The sequence below is a fragment of the Typopeltis vanoorti genome, chromosome 1, assembly GCF_054136105.1.
Source record: "Typopeltis vanoorti isolate ZY-2024b chromosome 1, IOZ_Tvanoo_1.0, whole genome shotgun sequence".
NCBI classification, from domain to species: Eukaryota; Metazoa; Arthropoda; class Arachnida; order Uropygi; family Thelyphonidae; genus Typopeltis; species Typopeltis vanoorti.
The window spans coordinates 130,132,465-130,155,807 of NC_143549.1; the positions used below are offsets into that span (position 1 = coordinate 130,132,465).

Consider the following 23,343-nt stretch of genomic DNA (forward strand, 5'->3'; position numbering starts at 1 on the left):
GCTGACCACACTATGCTCTCTATTTGGCTTAAGCCACAATTTTCTTAAATTCTTAAGAATTCACAAAATTCTTAAGCCAGAATTTTGTATGGGTAAATTAGTATACACTTACTTAGTTAACTGTTCAAGTTTTCAAGCAAAGTGCCGTGAAGATAATGTGCAATGCTTGCAGACTGATTCCCTTATTTCACAACTGAAGCAGAACTAGAAATATCATGCATGCTGGAGCACATGCAAGTGAAAAGAACAAGGTAACTAGGTAAACAGCTGGATAGACCTGTGTAAGTGAGAGGGATACAGATATGTAGTGATATGGAAGAGTTTTTGGAACTAGTGAGGAAAAGTTCCATTAGTAGTGGTCTTTCAGAAAGAAAGATGTTTTAAAAGTTATTCAGCTGTTACATTACAAAAGTAACTGGAATAACAGTTGTGGAAGAAATTTATAGGAACTCTGAAACTTGATAAATAAAGTTTCTCATATAGGAAGAGAGATGTTTATTGGATATTAAAGGTTCCATTAGTGCAGTAATGATTTAACAGCTGTTTTGGAGGATATAGCAAGGTGATTTTTAAGTATTCATTTTTTCATGGAAATCCTTTTTTACATGAAGAGGAAAAAGGGTTGTGAATCTTGAAGAAGAAAGTGGAAAGAAGTAATACTTATGTGTGATTTTTTTTGAAACCATTAAAGGAGGAATGCTAGACAACGTTCAAATTTGAAGATTTTATTGTCAAGTCTGAACTTTTCATATCTCTAAGAATAGGAATCTACAGTTATTTACAAGATGAAGTGGTTTTTCACGACCATAACTGTTTCCTCTGAAGGAATAAAGAAACTTCTTCTTTCAAGAGAAGTCCAGACACAATTAAAAGACATAATGTTATTTTTATCTGGTATATTTTTTGGGTCCAAAATGATAAGATGTGATTTAGTAAATTATATTTTTAGATTTTTACGTTGTTAAGTTTGGGATATTGTAAATTTCTTTTGATGTATTTGAGTATTATTAAACTGCTTTTCTTTTCTTTTTTTTTTTAATATTGAAGTGTGAAGACTCAATTTACTTAATTATTATCATAACAAAATTGTATATCTAGGATCTTACTTGTCTGCTTAAATTCCAGTATAGAAATTTGATATCATGTGCAAACTAATTTTTACACCAGGTGCAGCAGACAAGATTTAATAGTTCAAAATTTATTCACAATGCAATTCACAACAGGATTTAATAAATAAATAATAAATTAAGATTTCTACAAACAACAAAAAGTTTTAAAAACCTTCTTCAGTAAAACATGATGAGATTTCATGCTGAACGGGGCATCACCGAATTAAATAAAATCTCCACTATTTTTTTCCAAAGAGAAGAGCAAATACTGAAAAGTCAGCTACTAGAAAAAAAACTCAAAACCTAGGACATGAACAACAAACTCGATATCAGAAGAACTGAAGACAGGGACCATTGACATAAGGAGTATTAATGGAAAGGATACTGAACATGTGCAGAAGAGCTGGAAAAGTGACATGGGATACAACTGGCATTACTGAGACAAAGAAGACAAAAACAGATGAGACCTTACTAAATAATAAATATAGGATGTCATACTCAGGCAATCTCGATCAAGGAGAGGAAAGTGTAGCAATAATTTCATTCAACAACAAACAAAGTTCTTGATTGAAAGGCAATTTCAAGTAGTTACGTGGGAAAAATTCAAAACGGGGAAATGGATAATAAAACTTATTTGTGCCTATGGCCCCACAGAAGGAATTTTTCAAGTCATTAGAAGAGGCAGCTGAACAAAGAAAATCGGAAAAATGGGGATTCTTGTTGGAAATCTAAACAGCAAAGTAGGAAATGAATCCCAACAGGCATATAGAAATGTTTTGGGAACATTTGGAGAAAAAAGGCAAGGCAAATAATAATGGTAAGTATCTGCTGGATTTCTGCTCAGGATATGGACTAGTCATTACTAACACCATGCTCCAAATAAAGATGTACACACATTTATGTGAAGAGAAGACACAAGAAATAAGAAAAGCTGCATTAACTATGTCATTGCTGACAGTAATATCTTCTTTCTGGTTAGGATACAAAGAAATGGAAGTAACCATCATTTAGTCTTCAGAAGATAAAAATCAATATTTACATTGAAAAGATCAGTATGCAAGAAAGTTTTAAAAAGAACTAAAGTTGAGCAATTTTACAGGTAGACTCAACTATACACACATTACTGAAGTAAAAATTAAACAGTATGAAAACAAGAACCAAACCTTGGAGCCTCCTTGGCAAACTCTGAAGAAAACATTGATTGATTCAGCTAGGGAAAGCATGTGGTGAAGTTGTCTGCAAGGATGGAAAAATAGAAAACCATGGTGGACACAAGAAGTTAAAAAAGTAGTCCTGGAAAAGAAATTATACAAATCAATACATAGTCTATATTTAAGTTGTAAGTCAGCAGTTAGAAATGAAAGAAATACTGGAAGATGGTATGATGTAAAATCAGGTGTAAGACAAGGATGCACATCATTTCCACTCTTATTCATCATCTATGATGATCGCATTATGAAAGAAAGTGGCATTAAACCTGATATAAGAATAGGAGGTAACAAACTTAGGTCGTTGATTTATGAAGATGATGATGGTACTCAGTTTTACAACTGTAAAAAGTTGGCATGAAAATGATCAATAAAAACGCCAAAACCAGATAGGAACATAAAAAAATTTCAGGTGTATTCTCAATGGAGAACCAATAGAACAAATAAAATATTTTATAACAGTTTTTAGTAAAGATGGCAAATTAAATTTAGAAATAAAAAACAAAATAAGCAAAGCTCATATGCTGGGAAGCCAGTTGAATAAATTTATATGGAATAAGAGAGAAATTAGCCAAAACACAAAGCTAGCAGTATATAAGACAGTGTTCAAGCCCATTTTAAGTTATGGATCTGAGAGTTGGATTAAAAATAAAGAACTTGATAAAAGATTAGAGACCATAGATATAAGAGTTCTGAGAAAAATTAGGGGCATGAACAAATGGCATCAATGGAATCATATTAAAAATGAAGACATTAGGAAGGAACTTGACATTGTCTCCATTCAGAAATGTGTGAGCAGGGCTAATCTAATTCCACTTAAAAAGAATGGAAGAAGGTTATCAAAGCATATATCTGGTCTTTTCCCTGGGTCTTTCTCTGGGTCTTTTCCCTGCCAAGATGGCAGGGAAAAGACCTAGAGAAAGACCAAGGTCTAGGTGTATTGATTCAGTCAGAACTGCCTTAGAAGAATGAAATGTTAGACACAACAATATTGGAGTGCTGACAAGTAAAAGATTAATTTGGAGGAAAATTATTGATAGGAGATATCAGGAAATTGATTATTATGATGATATTTAGCTTTAACATTTTATTATATTTTTTTAACTTAACTTTCAGAGCTAGTACTACTGTGATGGTCTCAAAGACTATACATTGTCTGCAGTCTTCACTGGTGTGAAGTTTACAGTATCATGCATAACCTTGTCATTGGACTTACTGTAATGTCCTCCATTTAAAATGATTGCAAAAGGCATCAACTTGCAGAACTGATGGACACACTGTTCTCTTTAGCTTTGTGTTGCAGATTACATTCAAAGCTCGATCATGGAGTCAATTAATTAATAATTCAGTTCCTAATAAATAAATGATTGATCACTAATTTAATTCTAACTGCTAAAGAACTATTTAACTAATTAATTTTTAATATTAAATTAAAGTTATTATCCTTTAAGAATGATAAATTAAAAAAAAATTGTGTGTATATATATATATATATATATATATATATCACACAAATCAGATTACTTACCATTTTTAGGTAATTCTTTTCGTCCTATAAGATCCCAATTTGTACCTCCACAATAAAGCAAAGTGCCACATTGTTTTGATGCTTCTATACGCTAATAAATAATAATATATGTTGTATTCAACACTTTAAAGCAATTATTCTCATTTAATGTACTTCACACACACACACACACACCACACACACACACACACACACACACACACACACACACAAATCTATTATAAATATAAACTCAAGGAAAGAGATATTCATGATGATATCTAATAATATAAATATTAACCACTGAAGCATCCACGTGGATGAAATACATAAACCATCTTCCACTTCATATTCACATTCCAATAGAATATCCATAGTGTCAATTTTAATGGACACTTTGAATCCATCTGCAATCATCTTTTGGTTGATGTAAAGATATATCGTGGCTGAGTGGGTTGTTAAATACTATAAGGATCATGTTCAGTTTCAAATCATTGGCAATGATCACCAACAATTCAGAGTTATAAAAAAGTATACTTCAAACAAAAATAATATATGATAAATTCTGAAAAAACCATGATACACAACTTTTCAGTAGTAATTTTGGTGAGTATTTATCATTAACATCTGCAGAAAATGTCTTACTGCTGCTAATCCTGAATACCAAACAAATTTGCTTAGTATTACTTCTAGGCTTCCATGGAGTCACTAGATTCATCAGAGATGGCTAATTCATCACATGAGTGACTAAAACTCCATGAGTTTTAGTCACTCACCTCTCTCTCTAATGTTTTCTTTACAACTTATTATTCATCACTGTCACTTCCTAATTTGCATGATCCTTATGCATTTTCCACAGATGATCATGATCTTCCACCAACTATGACTATATGCAATATTTCTCCTATATCTATCTGATAGACATATCAATCTTCTAGAGGTTCCTGTCTTGCCAACTGGTATGTCTTAATACTACCATTTCTATTTTTATATGTCAAGCATTGCAGAGTACATTTCCCTGAATTTATCCCTATACTCACCAACATCACACTGCTGTAAGACAGTCTTCATTATTTGCCTCTACTCTATAACATTTTCTTGTCATTTGGATACCCAGGTGATCAGATCTTTGTAAAGTACCTCACACAGTTACATTAACACCCTAGTCATATGCATCATTCGCATTATTGCAGCAATTTTCTGTTGTAAATTTGTAGAGGGGGGATAACAATTACAATTGTGTTTTCTGAATGCAGTTACAGCAGCAGCAGACTGTTGACATAGTGCATTGTCTTGATGAAAGAGACAATGGTCAGTTCAGCAAGAATACCATGAAGTACTGCATTATCCAGAATATTCAGATACTTCTCAGAACTCTGGGCAGTATCTGAAAAAAAGTATCAAACCAGGAAAAACAGGACCATACCATCACACTGCCACCTCAGAATTTCATAGTTGGGGTTACACGTTCTGGTAAGAGACAGTCAATGGGCATCTGCCACACCCACTCAACTGTCCAGCAGCTTGGTAAAGGGTGCAGTGTGATTCGCCACTCCATAATATAGCTATCCAAGCTTCTGTGTCTCACTGTACACGCTTTTACACCACTAAAGACAATGCTGCATGTTGATTTGGATAATGTTGGGCTAGCATATAGCAGTCCTACTAAGGAAACCCATGTTGTGAGCCTTGGTTCCAAATATTTTTGTGCAGATTCATGTTCCAGTCAATGCTGGAACTCTGCACTCAATGTGTTAGCTGATGAATGGCAGTTCTTATATATTATTCTTTGTATAACCCTACAGTCACATTCAGTGAGTGTGGTAAGTCACCCATGGCAGATAGCGCTTGCATTTGACTCCCTATGCTTCCATCTCAATATGGTATCACTGACTGTTGACCTCAGATGGCCCAATTTTTCAACAATTCACCAAACGAATACCAAACAAAACGGCTTGCAACATGGCACCACTATCACAACACCTGTTTTAAATTTCATCATTTCCCTTCTCACAGCCATTTCACCTGGACACAGTTGCAATGACTTGGGAGTTTCATATTCCACCAATTTATACCAGCTATAACTAGGGATCCCAAATACATTGGAAAAAAAATACGGGACACTTATGACTGAGGGTGAAAGTGTAGTATGCGCATCCATCACATATGCCAGCCTTACAAAATGATTATAACTATCCAAGTGGGTGCATGGTAAGGTTTACTATGCACACACTTTACTAAGTATAAGTAAACAAATAGTAAATCCAATTGTTAGGCTGCATATTTTCATTAAGCCACTTTAAGTTGCCTTCAAGTGGTTTTTTACTTACTATTATAGATACAAAATAGATTATTAATACAGTAATGCTCTTCTCACCTGACAATATTCTTATTAATCAATCAGTCTTGCTCACTCTTGCAATACTTTTCTGAAGAATGAATTCTGAAGAAAGAATGCATCCCGTTTCATTCTGAAGAATAAAATGGGACGCATTAGCCAAAAACGGGACGATCCCGTATTTAAAGGGATGTCTGGGATCCTTAGCTATAACGTGATGCGTTACATGGCACAACGATGCATCTCGCCCAGAGGGATGTCTGGTGACTTCTTTCCAAGCAGTTTATATATATATATATATATATATATATATTATGGAAGTAAGAAAATAATATTCTATATTTTTTTAAATAACAGCTGTATGCATGTAAGAGAAAACTAAATATAATTTATTACTCCTATATATTTTGCTCAATATGCTGTCATGAGCTTCTTTCCAGGAGAAGACTGAAAAATTGGTAATAACATTTAAATTCTGAATACAAGAGCAAATCATACAGCATGCATATAATATCAGGTGCTTGGTCGCAGCTGCCCAGTAAGAGGAAACAATATTAGAGTTCAGAGACATGGGAATAGATGTATAATTAATTCATTTAAAAATAATAATGAAAGAAAAGTATAAATTATAAACAATTATCAGCAATCACTTCCCAAAACTTAGAAATAGGCATACAATCTGTCCGCTTAACCTCCCTACTGGCTAGGACGTCTATAGACGTCCAGCTAAATCTGGATATGATGCATGCTACCTGTTGAAAGAACATGGATAAGAAGTGCAATTCGGCCAGCATGTCCATTAGAAGGTGTGATAATCCCTCATGCTGAAGAGAGCACTTAATCAGATTATCTCAGGCTCATAGCTGTGTCTCAGTTACCTATAACAAGAAATGCAGTTCCTTGTTCTAGTTACTTAAAAAAGTATCTTCCTGGCCCCATGACGTCACGAAAAAACTTAAACCTTTCCGCTCCCGTCCCCCCCGAATTTACGGTTTACCAAAAATCCACAAACCCAATTCCCCACTCAGGCCTATAGTAGATGCCACCAATGCACCTTGCTATAGACTGTCTAAACAGCTGGCCAACTCTCTGACCCCCCCTCACTGGAAGGTCCACTTCCTTTATAAAAAACTCTACCCACTTTAAAGCTCTCACAGAAAATTTAACCTTGAATAAGACAGACATATTGGTAAGCTTTGATAACTCCTCTTTGTTTACCAATATTCCCTTAACTGACACCTTATCTCTCTTAGAAAACGTTTTTTCCCCCCCGACATCTTAGATCTCTTTTCCTTTGCCATTAACTCTGGGTATTTCTCTTGGAAGAACAAAATCTACAAGCAGATAGAGGGAACCGCCATGGGTTCCCCCCCTCTCACCCCCCCCTGCCAATTTCTATATGGAAGATTTTGAAAAACGAGCCATCGACTCAGCCCCACTCAAACCTTCTATCTGGCTAAGATATGTAGATGATGTGTTCTCTATTTGGCCTCATGGCCCAGACACGTTAGACTCCTTCCTCAGTCATCTCAATAGCCTACATCCAAGAATCCAGTTTACTATGGAAAAGGAAAAGAACAATTGCTTACCCTTCCTAGACACGTTAGTCACACGCCTGCCTAATGATACACTTGCCTTCACTGTATACAGAAAACCCCCACACACAGGCAGATACATTCACAAACTCTCCCACCACCACCCCTCTCAACAATTTGGCATTATTAAAACTCTTACCAAGAGAGCCCACAATCTTTGTTCCAGTGGAACCGCCCTCACTACTGAGCTTAACCACATACACAACACTTTCCTCTCCAATGGCTACAGTGATCACAGTATCAAAAAAATAATCAACTCCCCCCCCCCCATCCTTCTCGTCAACAAGAATTTAAAAATGCCATCACCATACCCTACATCCATGGCACATCCGAAAAAATAGCCAAGATACTAAAAAAGTACAACCTATACACAGCATATAAGCCCCACTGCAAACTTGTTACCCTTATCCGTTCTACGAAAGATCAGCTCCCTCCTCTCTCTCTCTGCCTGGAGTTTACAAAGTACCCTGTTCCTGTAAGCTGGCGTACTTTGGACAGACAGGCAGATCAGCATCCATCTGCTTAGAGGAACACAAGTCTTACATCTGCAAACACAACTATGGCCATTCAGGCTTGGCTGACCATGTTTTGGATACCACCCACAGGGTATCTTGGAAGAAAACCACCATGCTCCACCACAGCAAATTCAAGAAAGAGAGACTTTTCTTGGAAGCAGCAGCTCTCAAAAACCAACCAAATCTGAATAAATACGGTTGTATTAAGCTTCCGAAGATTTGGGAAACACTCATCACCAGAGGTCCCACCTTACATTCCAGGCCACCTACTACTGCCCTTAGAGGGCGCTCCCACTAGATAGGACTTTAGTGTCAACCACGTGGTTGGGCTCAGTATTGTTTATTATTTGTGTGTATGTTACATTAACTGTTTTTGTAATCCCCATAGATGTCCTAGTGACTAGGACGAAATATAGGAAGTATTAAATTCAATTTTAATTCTTTTTGAGTGTTGTAAAAAATCCATTAGGCCTCCAACATAACATCATTATCATATTTCTTTTTCTCGTGGAGGAAAACGGTAAAATGCCACTCTTGTAATTGTATCAGATGTTATAATGGCAAAAATAGTAAGAAAAAAAATCATTTGTACTTTCTTTTCAAAACAAAAAGAGAGAACATTGTAAATTCATTCAAAAAAAGAAAATACTCCATATTTTTCTTGTGTTATCTGATTTTTTTCTAGTACAAAGAAGAAATCACTGCGCATAAGATGGTAGAATACAAGAGGGCAGAAATCTATAGATTGATTACATTATAGTTGATAGAGAATTCATGCCAGAAACTTTATTTATGTAAGAGTTCTAACATCAGCAGATATAACGATATTTTCTTCTAGTTTAGATAAGTGACATTATTGAAGTAGCTAAATCTTTGCTACTATTTACACTAAAATGAATGGGCATGTTCCCCAAGTGATTTACGTTCATAACAGTTGTCTTGCGAACGATTTATAAAATAAATTCTCTGAAATATATGCAAATTGAATAAGCCTTCAATATAACCTTCCTGCCCTCCCCAAAAAATAAGATTATGTGAAGTATATGCTCCTTTTCTTTTAAAATAATTCAAGTCCTCTTTTTCAAGATAATTATATGAAATAATTTATAATTTTTCGATAATAAAAATGAAACTGATCATTATAAATTAAGAACTTATTTCAGCATAAATACTGTATCAGCCTGTAAAAGAAATGTCTGTATTTTCTTCTATGTTAGGATGTCTACTAATCAACAATTGAAAACAAAACACGACATTCTTGATGTATCTCGGACTATAGCTTGAGGCACTTTAGTGTCCCTTCTAGCTAAGTGTTCCCAATTTTCTTCCTCAATAGCACTGAGAGTAATCTAAGCCTTTACCTTTCCCACCAGCTAAGAGGATTACTACAAGTAATTCTAAGATGTAGATTACTTCAGAAATAGCAACCAGAAGCATAAGTAAAAATATTTAGATTATTTTAAGAAAAAGAAACTAAAATAATACTACTGAACTTTTTTTTGTGTGGTATGCATATAAGCAATTTTATGTGGTGAAAATATATTATTATTATTATTATTATTATTATTCCTGATACCTCCAAGGAGTCCGAAGACTCATCACGGGAGGACATCTTCAACTGTCTCTACACCTTACCTCTACTACGAATCAACGCCATCTACCACCCACCTCCAACACCACCACAACTAGTAATTTTTGTCTGTAAATTGCGTGTGTTCTGAAGGGCCGATTTGTATGTATGCGGGATGAAAAACCTGAGTTTCCTGGAGAAAAAACCCTGCTATAGCATAGTATTTCTAAAATTTCAAATCATTTCAGCAGACAGTAGAACAGCTGGTTTTAGATTGCAAAGAAATAGTACAGAATTAGAAGCTTCAGGGCACAACAATCTTATTGTCTTATTTCTTTTGTCGAAACGGTAAAATGAAGTAATAGATTTTGAATACTGTCTGAAAACGTTTTCTAACCTGTAGAAATTTAGAGTGGTTATGTAATTGAATTCCAGGAGAGGATAAGGATGGGGAGGGGGGTAAGCATTAGCAAATATTCAAAATGAGCATAAATTTTGAATTATTCTGTATATGATATCCTTCATATTATATTTTCAACATATCTACGCTGGTTACGCATTGGATATTATAGTAATGTGCATCCACAAAAAAAAAAAAAAAAAAGGCTAAAAATCCCTGCTAAATCATCATTGGATATAAATTCTCGATACTAAAAAGATTCACAATCGGAAACCGAGTTATGCAATATAACATCGTTTGTTGTTCATAAAGCAAAAAAAAAAAATCGTTTCTAGAACTGAAATGTGATAATCCACATAAAGGTATTTTGCTAGGAAAGAAAGCAAAAGGTCATATTTATTTCAATAAATATTATTTAAAAATATAAATACGTGACATAATATGTTCAATGCAAACATCTGAAAATTCGCGAAAAAAGTTGTTTCTATATTGGAACAACCAGGGCAACTGTTCCGTTGCAGTGATTTGAAGAATAAATTTATAATACAGCAGAATTTGCTACTACTAAATAGATTCGTTGCAAAGGCTGATCGATGGTCATTTCAAGATTGATTATTTTCGCACATGTGAAATTCGTTTCAATTTTTGCGAAGAAACACAATAAATCATTTTAGAGGCAAAAAAGTCAAATATTTTAGGACAGTAAAGAAAATTCCAAGTAAAACATTGTGTGTAAAGACAGGTGACACAAACTGTTAGTCAGGCACTAACAGTTAATCCACGAATGGCTCTAAAATAGCCATAAAGGGATTAACGGCGGAGGGAGGTAATGGCATGATAAAAGGTACAATGCCGATGAAGTTTTGATCCATGCAGAATGCTATGGGGGGGGCTGGATATTTCATCCGCCTCAGCCAGTAGGGAGGTTAAGACAGATTGTATGCCTAATGGTGAGCTAACAGATAAGAGCATCAACAGTTGTAGAGGTTGGTGTCAACACATTATCTAGTGAATTCTATAGCCTGTACCATAAGGACTTCAAATTAAGCAAAACCTAACCTCATACGATGTTCCCTGGTTTTTTCTTATATAGTGAAACCTGTGGAGTATCCATGGCTATAGAATAACACATATGCCACAGTAAATAACTTTTTTAATATGTAAATATTTCGTCTTATGTATCATAAGACATCATCGGTACAATTATCGAACAATGGAAAATGAATTAAAAAAACAGTAGTACGCATGCTTAATGCATGTTAATGGATTAAAACTAATAGGCTGAAATTAAAACTGAATTAATATTTTATTAAGTTATATTTTAATTATTTTATTTTCAGCCCACCCAATTTAAGCATGAACACTGCTGCTTTTAAATTCATTTCCTATTGTTGTTTGATAATTGTATTGATGATGTCTACATAATATTTACATAATAAAAAAAAAAACTTATTTACTGTGGCATGTGTGTTATTCTATAGTGATGTTCAGTGGTGTGATGCAGAAATCAGTGCAACTGGATATTAGACTGTTAGAAAACCAAATTAAAACATATAGACTCTTCAAAGAAGAATATGGCAGATACCCAAAAATAATGATTCAATAGAATGCAATTTGGCAGCAAATAGTGATGTTCCTCTTGGTTTCAACTAGGATTCTTTCTCATAGTGCCAGGAAAAATAAATACAAAATATACATTTTCAATAATTTTCTATGAGCTATGGTGACAACATGTAAGCAACCCAGCATAATTACCTTTAGGAGGAGCAGAATGTTGATTTAGAGCATGATTGTACACTGAAACCTCTTGAGAATTCATGACTAAACAAACACTTGTAATAATTAGTAATAAGTTTTAATGAGTAAATATTTCATCCTAAGTATCTTAGGACATCGTCAGTATACAGTTAATTCAAACAATACTAGGAATAACATACAGTTAGGGCACATGATTACAATGGAATCCCAATATGCGTGCAGTAGTATGTTATAGAATTAAATATAAATATATCTGAAGGGAAAAAAAAAAATTATAAGACATTTTATATAAAAAAATTATTTTATACAATTTCCCATACTTTGGGAATAGCAAGAACGTCATTACGGTTTAGATTTGGTCTGTGAAGCAAGGCTTCAGCCCTTTCTTTATATAAAGATCTATGTAGAAGTTTGGTCTTTTTCCAACAGATCCTATGGTTTGGGTTTTTCAATTCCTTGTTGTGCGAGGCCAGATTTCTGCGGTTTTATAAGACTGATAGGTCTTGATGTTCTAAAATGCATTTATCAACAGATCTACATGTCCGTCCATAGTAAGACAATTTACAGGGGCATAGAACCTCTTACATACCAGGTAGCATCACAGGTGAAAGTTTGTCTTTAGGAGAAGGTAGATCTGGTTGATTGGTTTGTAGGTAGTAGCAAGTTTGTATTTCTTCATCGGAAATGCCTTTGACATAAGGTATGGGGATCCTAACATGTCTAGGTTGATGTGTGGGGAAGTGACTGGTGATTTTTTGAGTTGTTTTAAGATTGTATCCATTTAGTATGGCTGTATTTTTGATTATTTCCAACTCTTGGTTTAGAGATTCTTCAGAGGAGCAGAATCTATGTGCTCTGGTTACTAATGATTTAATGATGCCAAATTTTTGAGATGGATGATGAGCAAAAGAATTGTGAATGTAGTGACCTGAAAATGTCGGCATGCGATAGACAGAAATGGAGATGGAACCATCTTCTTTTCTTTGGATGTGTAAATCCATAAAGGAGATACCCTGAAGAGATTCTTTTTCTTGCATGAATTTGATGTGAGGATGAAGGTTTATTTTATCTAGAAACAGGTGTAGTTCTTGTTCATGATGACCCCAGACAGCAAAGATGTCATCAACATATCGTAGCGAAATTTTTGGTTTGGGTTTAAACATGAAATTTTTTTCTTCAGAGTATTCTCGAAACAGGTTGGCTAAGTTTGGTGATAAGGGGGTCTTCCTCTTGCTTGTAAATGTTCTCTTTCCAAGTGAAGTAACTGGACGTAATAACAAATTTGAATAATTCAACAATATCAGATGGAAATTTTTGAGTCAACAAGTCTACCGTTTTCCTTATGGGGAATATTAGTGAAGAGGGAGACAATGTCGAAGCTTATTAGCATGTCAGTTTGCAACAGCAAAATGTCTTTCATTTTTGCATGAAATTCTGTTTGATGAGGCTGGGAGGCCTATGTGAGGATGGAGGTTAGATAAAAATCTTGATAATTTGTAAGTTGGGCTGCTAACAGAATCCACGACGGGTCTGAATGGACCGTTATTCTTGTGAAGCTTAGGTAAACCATATATTCTAGGAGGCCTAGCATGGTATGTTCTGAGTTTTTTTATTGTTTCTTCAATAAATTTATGGTATCATCAAATAACTTGTTGAGTTCCTTGAACTGTCTTTTTGTAGCATCATAATCAAGTTTGGTGCATGCATTTTGATCTCAGAGTAGTAAATTCATTTTTTGGTGATATGATATGGTGTCTAGAACAGTGGTATTTCCCTTGTAAGCTCTGGTGATGATTATGTTTTAAGGTAAGAGCTTTCAATTCTGACGGTGGGATATTCAATGTTTGCATTCATAAATTATTTTGGCTATTTCAAAACGAAGTCTGTTGGCTTCGATACTGGAAAGACAGCCGATGTTTCTTTCAATTTGTGTATAAAATCTAAATATGGAAAGCATTTAGGTGAAATGGCAAACTTTTGAAATCTTGCTTGAACATTTAATTCATCTTCTGTTAGTGGACGGCTAGATAAGTTGACAACCCATTTTTCAGTCAGTAATTTGTTGGTATTATTCTTAGATCGATTTAACAAATCAAGGTATTTTTTATGTAGATTAATATTATTTTTATCAAATGCTTTGATCCCTGAATTTTTTGAGACACTAATAATCACTTGTAGCAATTCTTGATTTAACATATTTGACAATTCTGCTTCTAATTCTGTAATTTTTAAATTATTTGTTGCCAATTAATATTTAGAAACTTGTAACTGATTAAGCAGTAAGGAATGGCTTGTTCCCTGATAGATTTTATGAGCACCTAGTGATTTGATAACTTCCTTTACTTTAGCAAATGCTGGAATGAGTTTATTGCATCTGCACTTTTTTAAAAAAAGAGATTCTGCGATGTAGCTTACCCTGTTTCATTTGCCTAGTAAGTCCATCTTCTGTGCTGTCATTTCCCCGTGAAGGAATAAGACTTTATTGTACAATGAAACCTGTGGAGAATTCATGACTAAACAAACACGTAATAACCATAGTAATAAGTTTTAATAATTAAATATTTCATCCGAAGTATCTTAGGACATCGTCAGTACAGTTAATTCAAACAATACTAGGAATAACATACAGTTAAAGCGCATGATTACAATGTAATCTCAACATGCATGCCGTAGATTTGGTATGTGAAGTAGGGTTTCAGCACTTTCTTTATATAAACATTCATGTTTATATAAAGATCTATGTAGACCTTTTTCCAATGGATGCTATGGTTTGGGTCTTCAACTCCGTGTTGTCCGAGGCCATATTTCTGCAGTTTGATAAGATGGTATGGTCTTGATGTTCTGAAGTGTGTTTATGAACAGATCTACCTGTCTGTCCATAGTAAGATAATTTACATGAGAATGGAACCTCGTACACGCCAGGTAGGATCAGAGGTGAGAGTTTGTCTTTAGGAGAAGGTAACAAGTTATAGATCTGGTTGATTGGTTTGTAGGTAGTAGCAAGTTTGTATTTCTTCATAATTTTTGAAAGATGTTCGGACATGCCTTTGACATAAGGTATGGGAATCCTACAGGCTGTTCTTGTCTAGGTTGATGTGTTGGGAAGTGACTGATGATTTTTTGAGTTGTTTTAAGATTGTATCCATTTAGTATGGCTGTATTTTTGATTATTTCCAATTCTTGGTTTAGAGATTCTTCAGAGGAGCAAAATCTGTTTGCTCTGGTTACTAATGATTTAATGATGCCAAATTTTTGAGATGGATGATGAGCAGAAGAATTGTGAATGTAGTGACCTGAAAATGTCGGCTTGCGATACACAGAAGTAGAGATAGAACCATCTTCTTTTCTTTGGATGTGTAAATCCAGAAAGGAGACACCCTGTGGAGATTCTTTTTCTAGCTTGAATTTGATGCAAAGATGAAGAAGGTTTATTTTATCTAGAAACAGGTATAGTTCTTGTTCGGAATGACCCCAGACAGCAAAGATGTCATCAACATATCGTAGCCAAATTTTTGGTTTGGGTTTAAACGTGAAACTGTTTTCTTCAAGGTATTCTAGAAACAGGTTGGCTAAGAGATACCCCATTGCTGTTCCTTCCTCTTGCTTGTAAATTTTCTCTTTCAAAGTGAAGTAATTGGACATAATAACAAATTTGAATAATTCAACAATATCAGATGGAAATTTCCATCCTCCACTTCTGTCTATCGCAAGCTGACATTTTCTGGTCTCTACATTCAGAATTCTTCTGCTCATCATCCATCTCAAAAATTTGGCATCATTAAATCATTAGTAACCAGAGCACACAGATTCTGCTCTTCTGAAGAATCTCTAAACCAAGAATTGGAAATAATCAAAAATACAGCCATACTAAATGAATACAATATTATACATTATCTTATAATCTTTTCCCCCCCCCCTCTAGATATATTTTAATTTAATTCTATAACACACTACTGCATGCATATTGGGATTCCATTGAAATCATGCCCTAACTGTATGTTATTCCTAGTATTGTTAGAATTAACTGTAATGACGATGTCCTAAAATAGCTAGGATGAAATATTTACTTATTAAAACTTATTACTGTGGTTAATACGTGTGTTTGTTTAGTCAGAATTTAGGGCATGATTAACCTTTTCAGTTTTGACAAGAACAATTTCTCTTTTGGTCACTTTTTTTTTAATTATCCCATATACGAGAGGTAGAAGAGCCTATAGCACATCAGTGATGTGCGTAGGGAGCAGGTGAGGACTGAAAAAGATGAAATCTATTCATATTTTTCTTGAGGTTGTGTTTGTTTGGAAACACTTTATGAGGAATGATGTTCCAGAAGAACAGAGATGGATGGAATAAATGAAGAGGAGGAAAAGCAGGTTAAACGTGTTTGCAGTTGTAATGAAAAGGAATGTCACACAGTGCTGCTCTTGTTTTAACAGACCCAACAGAAAGAAGAAAGATGATGCCTGTGAGATAGAGACTGAAGTGAGTATGTGAGAGAGGATTCATCTGTAAGTCAAAATAGCTCTCCTCTAGACAGCATCAAGAATTTTTCGAGAGATTTAGGTGCACCACCCCAAACATGTAAACAATATTCTAAGGATGGGTGAATTTGGGATTTACATGGATAGGTGAAAAATATTTTGAATGGAAAAGAATGCTTAGTTATTTAGAGGCAGAGAAAGCTATTGATGTGTTACGTTTATGCCAGTATAGGCTGGAGTTAAATGCCAGTACAAAGGGGGGGGGATCTTATCCTTTCTGGTGATTTGTATATTACTGAGAGTAAAGAAAGTTGAGGTCTCTTTTGCAAAGAAAAGGCAAAACTGTATTTTGGCAGCATTACAGGTGATCAGCCTCATTGAAGAACAGTATGATCAGTGCTTAATGTACTGGTTATAGATAATTCTTGAAGCCTGGGATGTCCGAGCACTGCACAGAAAGAGTAGGATAAATGGAGTGCACTATCACCAGTAAAGCTGTAGATAGGATTAGTGGTAATTGGGAGTAGTTGTTTATGTATAGAAGAAAGAGGGAAAGTGATGGAACACAGCCTTGAGGTACTCCTGCACTGGTGGGAAAGACTGGAGAGAGAGAGAGAGGGGGTGCCATCCACCATGAAACGGAGTGAACAAGCAGAGAGAGCTGGCTAGGCAAATCAAGAGAGTGTCAGGCAGACCAAAAGAAGATAATTTGTTTAGCAGGTCACGGTGCCACTCACAATCAAAAGTCCTGAAAATATCAAGAGGGACAGTACATGTCTTTCTGAACTTTTCCATGGCACATGTCCAGTGGTTGATGATGTGGTCAAGGATCTAGACTGGCAAAACCCATACTGGTAGTCAGTGATGAGTCTCTAGGTAAGGAAGAAGATTACTTTTGATAAATTTCTCCATTATTTTGGTGAGAATGAGATGATGCTGATTAATTGATAGCTGGATGATAGAACAGACTTATCTCCCTGTTTTGGAATAGGATGGATGGTCTTTCATGCACTGAGATATGTTTGGCTGAGTATAGAAGATTGTAGACAACAGGGAATAAGTGTTAGCTCAAGAGCACAAAAACAATCTATCTATCCCAATGGCTTTAACAGGCCTTTAAGGCCCACAACCTTCCAAGCATGCTTGGATTTCATAACCGAAATACGAGGATAGAATGGTCACTCCTATGCCTCAAGGTATTCTTGGCTGCATCCCTGTGTGTTCACGGGGCTGGTTTGCCTGCTTGCAGGATGAAAAACACCAGATAAACTGGTGGAAAAACCCTACTGCTCGCGCCGAAGACTGGATAACTTGGCTATGGCTGAGGAAGATCCTTCAACTCCTCACGTCTCCGACGGGAATCGAATCGAGGACACTCCTTCCCCAGGCATATGGTTGCGAAGTGCAAAGCCACTAGGCTAACCGCGCGGATGCACAACAACAATGTTTGAATAGAACTAGAGATATGCCAATGGGACGAAAAAACTTTTTTGATGTCCAAGATTTTAGTATGTTTCTATGTCCTCATTTTTGAACGATGACCCACTAGTCATATGTGCTTAATTAAGTGATAAAATAGGCATTGAGGCATTCTTGCATTGGTGGTGAAGATTGAAGAGAGGGTGCCATCCACCACGAAATAGAGTGAACAACCAAAGAGAGCTGGCTATCCAGCTACACAGGGTGTCAGGCAGGCCAAAAGAAGGCAATTGTTTAGCAGGTTACAATGCAACTCACAATCAAAATATCAGGGTATACTGATCCCAGGAGGTTAGCTTTGTCTATAGGTGCTGTAATAATGGAGCTATCTGGATGGGAAAGGTGTAAGTGCATATGGGCAAGTTGCACCTAGAAGTCTAGATGCAACTTGCCCTCCTCCAACTCCTCCTGTCAAAATTCCATTTGGACAGGAGTTTTCTGCTGTTCGCCCTTATGAAGTCAGATTCGATTTGCTAATGATGTGTTGTGCTGTTGTGCACTGACTGCATGTTTCAGCAAAGAACAGAGAATGAAAGCTTTTATGCCAGTGAGAATAATTTCAGTGATTCACTCAGGGAAGATGTTTGGGTCAGAAGAGCAGAAATAATAGGCAGAAATAAGCAGAAATTTAGGGTTGGTGAGATGGATAGAAGGGTAGTTGATGGAGAGATACCAGAGAGTGGTTTATTCAGGAGTGGAGTCCGAAAGATAGCTTGTGACTAGTGCTGCGCCACAGGGTTCTGTTCGTGGACCACTACTTTTCAATTTGTTCATTAACAATATAGGAAAGGATCTGAGAGGAGGTGTTCACTTGTTTGCTGATGATGCAAAGTTGGGTAGAGCAATTGTGAGTGCACAGCATGTCAAAATTTTACAGGATGATTTGGATAGTTTGGAGGACTGGGGAAAATGGATGTCAATTTAACGTGGCAAAGTGTAGGTTATGCATTTTGGAGTGAAAAGATTAGTAGCAGTATATCACATTGGTGGAACCGTACTCCAGGAGATTGATGAGGCCAGGGATTTGGAAGTGTTGGTGGATAGGGAGTTGAAGTTTAGGGGGCACATTGCAAAAGTGGCCAAAACAGCTCATCGAATCACTTGGTTGCTGAAAAATACTTTAGCATGCAGAGACAAACAAGTTATTGTTCCTCTATATCGAGCCTTGATAAGACCCCATCTAGACTACTGTGCCCAGATATGGGCGCCAGGGTTTCTTCTTGATGGGGAGGAGTTGGAGAGGATCCAGAGACGAGTGACCAAGATGATAACAGGTCTGTGGAATGAACCTAATGAGAACAGGTTGAAGATTTGTGGGTTGCAAAAATTTGATAGGCGGAAAATGGGCGATATGATTGAGACATTTAAATTACTGAAAGGTTTCTATAGGATTAATCCAGAAGATATTTTTGAGAATAGGATTGGTGGTGGGAGGACTAGGGGGCCATACATGGAAGCTGGGCAAGAGTGTGGTTAGCAGGAGTGTTAGAACTAGGTTTTTTACTTGGAGAGTGGTGAATGAGTGGAATGAGCTGCCAGTCTGTTGTGGGTGCTATGACCGTGAATGAGTTCAAGGCGAGGTATGATAGATACTGTGTGAATGTCGAATAGTTGCTCTTGACATGATGTTAGGGTCTCCCTCGATGCGTCTGTCGACTCCTTGGAGTTGCCCAAGATGATAATAATAATAATAATAATAATAGTCAGAAATGTGGAAAGGAGTAGAAGTTCCAGATACAATCTGTAAATACAAACCAAATCTGTTCAAGAGGAAACTTGCAAAAGATTATGATCTGAGTTACCGAGAAATTATCAATATGGTGTATTTAAAGGGAGAACTGGTCAAATAACAAATTTATATACACGACATTTCCATTTCTGGTGAGTCCACTGTATAAAGCCCGATCAAACCACATCTGGATTATTGTGCTCAGATGTCACCAAGATTTGAAAGGGATAAATTAACCTTGGAGAATGCGGAAGGAAGGATAAAAAAAATTATATTAGGATTGTACAACATTAACTATGAGAATAGATAAGGGAAGGTGAACTGCAGAGTATGGTAGGTACCAGAAGGAGAGATAAGAGAATGAGAAATAGCTTTATTTGCATGGAGGGTAGTTGTTGAAATTTTTTTTTTTCATTGGTTATAAATAAATTAAATATGCCAAGAATATATATTCTTGTTTAATCCTTTATTCAAGTGTAAGCAAACAAAATTTGCATGTGAAGTTTCTTCATGACTAGGTTACTTGTATGTAGAGGCTAATGATTTCACATTAATTGCCTTAGTATCTCACAATGCAAAGCACACACACACACACACATCCTTTCAGGTGTCTATAATACTATGCATTATGGAAAGGGCAATTATCCACATACTGAGGTCTCATCAGTGGAAACTAGTCCCTGCAGATATGCCAAGGTTGAAGTAATGCAAAAGTTGTATATTTCTCATATGTGAGGATGGTCTGAAAAGTTCCTGGCCTAACAATGAAAAAACGAATTTATAATTTCAAAAATATTTTTATTTTTGAACATAATCTTCCTTAAGAGTAATATATTTATTCCAGTGATGCTCCAGCGCCCTCTACAACTGCAATTACTTCTTGATTCGAAGAAAAACACTGACCAGCGAGGAAGAGTTTTAGTTTTGGGAGGAGATGGAAGTCAGAGGGAGCCAAATCTGAGGAATAAGGTGGATGTTCCAACAATTCATAGTGCAGATCCCTTAATTTTCCCACTGCCAAAATACCTTTGTGGGCAGGTGCATTATCCTGATGAAAGATGATTTTTTTCTTCTGCAAACAGGGTCTTTTTCTCACGAATTTTTTCGTCTAGTCTGGTTAAAAGATCAGAATAATATTCCCCAGTTATTGTTTTACCATATCAAGATAATTAATAAACAAAATGCAGATGCCATGACCTTTCCTGCTGATGGAACCGCCTTTGTCTTCTTTGGCGCTGAACAACTGGCTTCTGTCAACTGTTTTTACTGCTGTTTGGATTCTAGTGTGGGATGGCGAATCCAAGTCTCATCCATAGTAATAAATCGACTCACAAAATCAATTTTATTCTTGTTAAAATGCTCCAAGCACTGTTCAGAGATTTTCATGCGAGTACATTTTTGATCTGCTGTGAGCAAGTGCGGCACCAATCTTGTGCATTCATTTGCAATTCTTCATGCAAAATATATCCTACACGGTCATTTGAAATGCCTATAGTCTCAGCAATTTCACGCACTTTGACTTGCCGGTCATCCAATACCATATCGTGCACATGTGAAAATACATGACTTCTGCATTACTTCAACCTTGGTATCTCTTGTGGGGTTGGCTCCCATTGATGAAACCTCAATAAAGGTTGAAACCAGTCTGGGTAGTGGCCCTTCCCATAATGTATAGCATTATACACTCCCAAAAGTAAGTCTTTTGAATTATGGGATACTAAAGCCATTAATGTAGTGTCATTAGCCTTTATATACAAGTAGCCCAGTCATGAAGATACTTCACAGACAACGAAACTTTGTTTGCTTACGCTTGGATAAAGGATTAAACAAGAAAATAATTTCTTGGCATCTTTAATTTAGTGAAGGATTGGACTGTGGAACGCAATGTCTAACAGGGTGGTGAGAGCAAGAACAGCAAATAAGTAAAGGAATGGTATGATAGACTGTTGTTTAAGACATTTGTGCGCTTTAAGTTGTTTAAGATGAGCCTCCCATGATCCTGAGCAGTAACAATAAATTTCCTGCCATATAGACTTTGTGTTTCTTAGGGGAGGACCTCCCCACGATGAGTCTTTTGACTCCATGGAGGCCTGAATAATAATAATAATAATAATAATAATAATAATTACATAACAATGTTGTGCTATAGCAGGGGTTCCCAACCTTTTTGTTTCCTAGAGCACATTCTAAAATACTGGTAAGGCGACGGGCATCATCTATTTTTTCAAGCAAATTTTTTGAATTCTTGTGTTAAATGAATACATACAAAGTTTACATTATAATCAAATGTTTTATTACTTAAAAGCTCACATTATATAAAAATGTAAACATATATATGTAAATTAGTGTGATCTTTGGCATTGCATTTCATTGGCCAGTGCTTCATAATTAGGAGAATATGATGATATTCCAGTTCTTAAACAATTATCAAGATGCTCATCAGTGAGCCATGATCTATATTTTGATTTTATGATATTCATGGTTGAAAACAATGATTCGCAAAGGTATGTGGAACCGAAAAACGATTTTATCTTGTACGCTGCTCGTTTTAAGAATGGAAACTTTCTTCTATCCACTAGATTCCAGAAGTTTTCATCTGTTACATGGGATTTTAGCATAATGTCATTCTGAAGATCCAAAATTTCTAGCTCCAGTTCTTCAGCATTTACTTGAACAAGCTTTGCAATGCATGCCGCTATTTCCATTATATTTACTTGGCAAGTAAAAGAATTGATCAAAAAGGAGATCATTGGCTCGATGATAGTAAATTGCTGAAATCTCTTTTCAAAGTGTTCTTTAAGCACTTTAAGATGTTTAACAAATGGTGACAAGTTAAATTTATTATCGCCTACCATTTTTTTCATATTTGGGAAATGAATGGGAGATCCATCTGCAGATGTGAAATCCACAAATCCAGTTTTGCTTTAAATGAGTTTACAGAGCCTATCTTTTTAGCGACATGTCTATCTTTTCCTTGCAACTCCAAATTTAAAGAATTCAATTTTTCCATGATGTCTGTGAGAAAACATAAATCCAACAGCCAGCAAAAGTCATTTAGTTCATCAAAATTTTTCATTTTTGACGTGAAGATATTTTTTTATTTCTTCAATTAAGCTTAAAAATCTTGTAAGGACTTTACCTTTACTGAGCCAACATACTTCAGAATGCAGGATGAGATCAGGTTCTTTATCTTCAATGTCTTGCAATAGAGCCTTGAAAAGTCGGTGCTGCTCAAATGGAGTTGATTATTTTTGTAACAACTTTCATAACATGTCCAAATGGCAGATTTTACTGCACAAAGCTTCCTGGTGGATAACACAGTGGTAGACATAAAGTTTGGAAATGAATGATCTTTCTTGCAGAGTGCAATAAATCCATTAATATTGCCAACCATTGCTGGTGCCCCATCAGTAGTTATCGCAGACAGCTTGTGCAAAGGCATATCTATCGACTTGGCGTATATTCTGAATGTATTATAAATATATTCACCCGTTGTTCGTCCTTTCATGGGTAATATTTTCAGTAGATCTTCTTTTACAGTGAAGTTACTAAATATCATTCTCACCATAACTGCTAACTGTGCTGTGTCTGATACATCTGTTGACTCGTCAAATTGTAAAGAGAACCAGTTATATATTTTCAAGTCACTTTGTA

General features: G+C 35.8%; 1 protein-coding gene across 1 annotated transcript in view; it reads right to left on the reverse strand.

Moving 5' to 3' along the window:
* Positions 1-23,343, reverse strand: part of LOC150110425 (protein RCC2 homolog) — a 198,403-nt gene that overhangs the window by 161,049 nt on the left and 14,011 nt on the right. Inside the window, exon 2 of the mRNA XM_090393729.1 lies at positions 3,846-3,936. Within this exon, the coding sequence (XP_090249855.1) occupies positions 3,846-3,936 (91 nt within the window). The remainder of the gene's footprint in view (positions 1-3,845; positions 3,937-23,343) is intronic.